Genomic DNA, 5,632 nt, shown 5'->3' with positions numbered 1-5,632 from the left:
ACTTCAGAAAGGGTAGAGGGTGGGGTGAAGAGAAGAGGAGGAGGAAGAGAGAGAGCGAGAGAGAGAGGGAGAGAGTAAAAGAGACGGCGAGAGGGGGCGAGAGTGAGACTCGGGCCGGGTGTCCTCCGGCGGGCCCGCCGATGGATAGACGGCTCAGTGCCCAATTCCAACACTGTTGCTCAGCTTGAGCTAATCCCCGTCTCTACTGCATAGCTGAGCAATGAGGCCAAAACACACAGCATACATGCCTCCGTCTGCCTCCCGGTCTGAGGAAGGCAGAGCGGGACAAGCGAGGAGACGAGAAAAGGGGGAGGAGAAAAGGAGTGTGCGTATCTCAAAAAGATTTGTAAACTCTTGATCTTAACCGCCCTCATTCTTTGAGGTTGTAAAAAAAAAATAAAAAATTAAAAAAAATAAAAATAAAAAAAGGCCTCAAGGCGGTTTGTGGGAGGCAAATGACTAGAAACGACTGCTTCCCTTTTCTCATGTGCTTCTTGAAAGGGACACACATCGTATTGTGCGGACAAGGGGTTTCATTGCCCTGGGTAAAACATTCATTCAAACGGTCATTTGTAGCGCAACACAAAGAAAGGTAGGATGACCGTGCCATGCCCGTACCATGTGCTAGTTAGAAAATGTGAGATAATTTATTATTATTATTATTATTATTATTATTAATAATATAATTCGAGTTATTTAATTATTATTATTATTATTATTCAAGTTCAAGTTCAAGTTCAAGAGATTATTTTTCACATACATATACATACTGTCATACATATATGCAGTGAAATGTCATGACACCCGGTGATTACGCACAATAAGCTCTATAAGCTCTAAAAATACTAAAAAATACCAAAATGTGCATAATCGACACAAGGTGCTCGTGCAGGCAGCCGCAAGGGGAGGCGCCACAATCGCGATTCTGGGTCCTATAATTATATAATAGAATTGTATTATGTTTTATGATGTTACGTATCATGCAATTTGCTAATCCTATCTCTATCCATTTCAACTTTGTCTCATGTCTCACTAAAAACCGCCGTAGAATGTGCAACCGTTTCCCTTCAAATGTTCCCTGTGTGTTGTGCTGCTAGAATATCTTTGTCTCACAGGAGCCATGCTCCAGTATCCGAAGGGTCACAATTAACTTAATGGCTCTTCTAAACCAGGGATAGAATAAAGCGTAAATCAGTGGATTCAAACAGGAATTGAAGAACGACAGCCAGGACACAATAGCCCAAGACAAGGTGTTGTTTGATATGTCCTGTCCTGCAAGAGAAGGGAAGTAAAATGGACAGAAGCACATTAAAAACACCATGACGACAATACCTAGAGTTCTAGCTGCTTTTCTTTCTGATTTCTTCGCCCTGCCAGGCACAACAGTTGTAATGTGAGATTGCATAGCGCGTGCCTGGGACACAGCCACTACAAACACTCTCATGTATAGAATTACAATTAACACACAGGGGCCGATAAAGGTAAACACCAGGTCAACCGCTCCAGAGACATAGTCAATCACCACCACACACTCTCCATAGCACCTGTTGCGCTTGTTCGGCTGCTGAAGATGGCCCTTAAAAATAATAACGTTGTAGAGAATGGAAGAGGCCCAGCACAGAAAAATCAAGCTTTGTACTCTTTTCTTAGTTATTTTGGTAGAGTAGTGCAGAGGACAGCAGATGGCTACATAGCGGTCAACAGATATTAGGACCATGTTTCCCACGGAGGCCGATGTCAACATGAAACCGCCGATGTAAGACAAAGCACACATGAGTTGTCCCAGCAGCCAGCACATCTCTATGTAGTGGACGGATCCCACAGGCATCAACAGAAGACCCACGAGCAGGTCTGAGATGGCCAGGGAGAGCAGCAGCAGGTTGGTGGGAGTGTGGAGCTGCTTGAAGTGGGAGATGGAAATCACAACCAGCAGGTTGAGAGCCACAGTGAGCAGAACAATGGAGAACAGCAGAGTGTAGAAGAAAATTACTTTGGAGAGAGGGCGGACTGGTCTTCGACACGAGCTGTTAAGAAGTTGAGGAAAGCAGAGCTCCTGTCTCTCCATGATCAGAGGGATGTCAGACGCCTCAAAGGTGGAGGAGACAACTCCGAAGAAGAGAATCTCTCTCTGGCCAAACAAGGCTTTGTGCATTTAATTTATATTTTCCTCACCAGTTCCCTCCCCTCTGTTATTTCCTCGTCACCCTTTGAATTACGTAACCCTCAATCTCTCTGTATTTTAGGACGGTGCCAAATTATTATTATTATTATTATCATTAGAGATGTTTATTTTATTATTATAATTTTTATTATATATTTAATATATTTCCAGATTATATTAATGAAAGCCTTAAAAAAAGAGAGCCTACAAACACTTTAAATGCTGATATTTTGGCTTTATTATGTGATGTGATCTACAGTATTGGAACACAGGGTGTTCTTTTTATAAAAATAAAAATAAAAATAAAAATAAAAATATAAATAAATACATAAATACATAAATACATCAATAAATATATAAATAAAACTTTAATTTATGAATAGATCAATCAACCAATTCATTAATAGACAGATAAATAATTAAACAAACAAACAAACAAACAAACAAATAAACAAACAAACGAATGAGTGAATGAACGAATGAACGCATGCATGCATGAATGAATGAACGAAAGAATGAATAAATAAATTAATTAATTAATTTATAAATTAGTTAATAAATAAATGAATAGGTTGATAAATAAATAAATAAATAAATAAATGTTTAAAAAAAGTGTCTATCAGAAGTCTATCAGAAATACAGTGTCTGACGTCAGAGCACCAACAGTATGATGCCTCTATCCTCGAAAGGTCAGGTGTGGAACTACGAATCACAAGAGAATCATTAGGATTTAACACACACACACAAAGACACACAAACATACACACCCCCACACACACCCCCACACACACACACACACACACACACACACACCATCTACAATCCCCACACATATACCTATCGTCACCTCTTATCATTTATTGAAGAAAAATGCAACTTTGTTGTCATGCATGACTACATGAGCTTTCTCCAAACACTATACTTTTGGATAAAAGTTGTCAATCCTCCACCAGTTTAATGATGTTTCAGATCTAAAATCCTCAACTTTTGTGCTGAACGTTTCGTCAATACAAATATGAAAGTTTCAAACACCCCAGTAGAGTAAAAACAACAATAAAAGGTTATATGGTAGTATATTGATGATCTTCCTCCATCTGATACTGTAGAGGATAATGGACGTTGAGCCAAAATTTATTGTGCAGCCATACGTCCCAGGGTGGATGGGCCTGTGATGGAGCTGCACGCTCACAAGGAGCCATTTGTGGTGTGCAGCGGCAACGCTCTCAGCTAATCAAGTGATGGAGCATGTGATTCCTGGGAATGCCAAGCAACAGGAGGAGAGACAGAGAGTGGGAGAGAGAGAGAGAGACAGAGAGAGAGAGAGTGAGGAGGAGTCAAGGAGGAAGAGGAGGGCAGCAGGACCACTGCACGGTATACAAGGCAGCACCCTGGTGCAAACTTTCTTTCGGGAGCACCACGGGTGGAAGAAGTACTCAGACCTTTTACTGAAGTATGAGCACAAATACCGTGACACAAACTGACCCTAGTGAAAGGCAAAGTCCCACATAGACGTCCCACTTGAGAAAAAGTATTTGATCTTAAATCTATATAAGTATGAATTGTAAAAGTACTTATATCCAGTGCCCTGATAAAACAGAGCCTATAATACAGTCTAAAGTGCTACTGCACCGTGTTTTCTGCAGACGATGCTCATGCAGATCCTGATTATAATTTACAATAAAATAATACGTCATACTGATTTACAAGGATATGGATCTAATGAATGACTGATTAGCAGTTTGATGGCTCCAGTTCCTGATATTGACACACCCTCTACTAGGGCCGCATGTGCACCCGCTCATCAGACCAAATATCCAATCAGCCAGTCCCGTGCAGCAGCTCAATGCACCAAAGCATGGAGATCACGGACTAGGGGTTGAGTTGTTGTTCAGACCAAACAGAATTGGAATCCAGAATTGGATGGGAAATGTGATTCAAGTGACCGTGGGATGATGGTTGGTGCAGCAACGCAACAAAAACCTGTTAGAACAGACGATCACCTCTGGACTGCACAACACGTGCAACCTGGAAAGTGGATGAAGAGGAACCACACCGTGGATCCATACTGCCTCGTACAGTATCGTAATAAACCTTGTCTCAGATGTGAGAATATAGAGAGCCTGCACACAGAATGTTACTGCTGCGCGCACAATTAGAGGAGGAGGAGGAGGAGACCCAAGGGTAGCAGAAAAATAATCATCTTTGTCATCACAAATTCACACAGCAAACAGCCTTGCACACAGGAACTGTAAAACGGACACAGTCAGGAGTCCTTTACTCCCCTTCAGTGCCAACCACTAAGGCAGGGGGAAAAAAAAAGGTCCCCAAAACGTGTCTCTGAGTTTTTTTCTTTGCTGAAAATACCACTCATATTATATTCATTCTAGCCATTCTAGCATGCCTCTATACCAGTCAGTAAATTTATTGTGACTCTCTATAGAATCAGCAGCAAGAAACGCTGGTGCGTCACCGCCCATTCTCTCATTCTACACTTTAAAAGTGTTAACAAGATGGAGTTCACCCGACAGACATTCAACTCACAGACTAACGCTGCAAACGTTATCGTGGATCCCGCAGCAAGCAACGGCAGTAACTTTCTAGAACTCATCTTACATCTAAAATATTACATCAGCTTTCCATACAGCTCTTCTGACTGGGGGCCCATGTCGAGATTTGTGCCGGTCTGTTGGTAACACGCTTTTTCGTGCTCATAGTCACCAAAATGAATCTGTTCAATTGCCCGACCTTTTTTTTCTCTCGTGCTACACATAACGAAATTTAAACCAATTCACCTGAGTGGGGAGATTTTTTTTTTTTTCTGTCATAGCCGTTTAACTGGAAATGAAATGTCGCCGTCAGTGGGAACACTGTGCGTCAGTGCGGTAAACGCTTCCATGGTCACAGCGAGCTCCACCAATCAGAGACGTCGGTGTTACTCTTAGGATTACGAGTAGTACAGCGCTTCTCCCGAGAGAGGCAAAGAGCGTTTTTGTTTTTTTTTCCCGTTTTGCTTTTGCTTTTTTAAATCCGAAGATCTATTGTCAACTTCAGAATAATATAAGCCCAAATATTAGCCATATTTGAGCGGGCAGTTTAGTGGGAAAAATAACTGATTTTCCGACCTTTTTTCTATAATCACGGGAGGAGAAAAACGTGGCAACAAAAGTGTCTCAAAGGGTCGCATTTTCCAGAATAAATGACTTTATTTAGGCGGTAGGGAAGAGGTGAAGAGAAGGTCCAGACGATGAGCAGGGAGCGAACATTAATGAGGTTAGGGTTCTGAACGCGTCCTCATTGGTCGAGTCAGAACGAGTGTTTATTGGTGGAATTGGTGTCACAGCCTACGTCGCCAGTCAAAGTTTATACTGTATATATATTACATTTTATAAATATAATTTATGTGTGTATGCATACATATATGAAGAAAAAAAAAAATATATATTCCATTTAGTAGGAGCCATAATGTAGTTT

The 5,632-nt window shown here is 41.3% G+C and overlaps 1 protein-coding gene across 1 annotated transcript; it reads right to left on the bottom strand.

Moving 5' to 3' along the window:
- Positions 1-1,093: 1,093 nt before the first annotated feature.
- LOC307242987 (trace amine-associated receptor 13c-like) lies at positions 1,094-2,152 on the bottom strand (the record flags this gene model as incomplete). The annotated part of the gene is made up of 1 exon (XM_080017636.1): positions 1,094-2,152. The coding sequence occupies one exon, from the start codon at positions 2,150-2,152 to the stop codon at positions 1,094-1,096; it is 1,059 nt and encodes a 352-aa protein (XP_079873762.1).
- Between the last annotated feature and the right edge of the window lie 3,480 nt (positions 2,153-5,632).

The sequence above is a fragment of the Zeus faber genome (genome assembly GCF_960531495.2).
Source record: "Zeus faber genome assembly, chromosome: 17".
In the NCBI taxonomy this organism is placed as follows: domain Eukaryota; kingdom Metazoa; phylum Chordata; class Actinopteri; order Zeiformes; family Zeidae; genus Zeus; species Zeus faber.
This window is presented reverse-complemented; position numbering and strand designations above follow the sequence as displayed.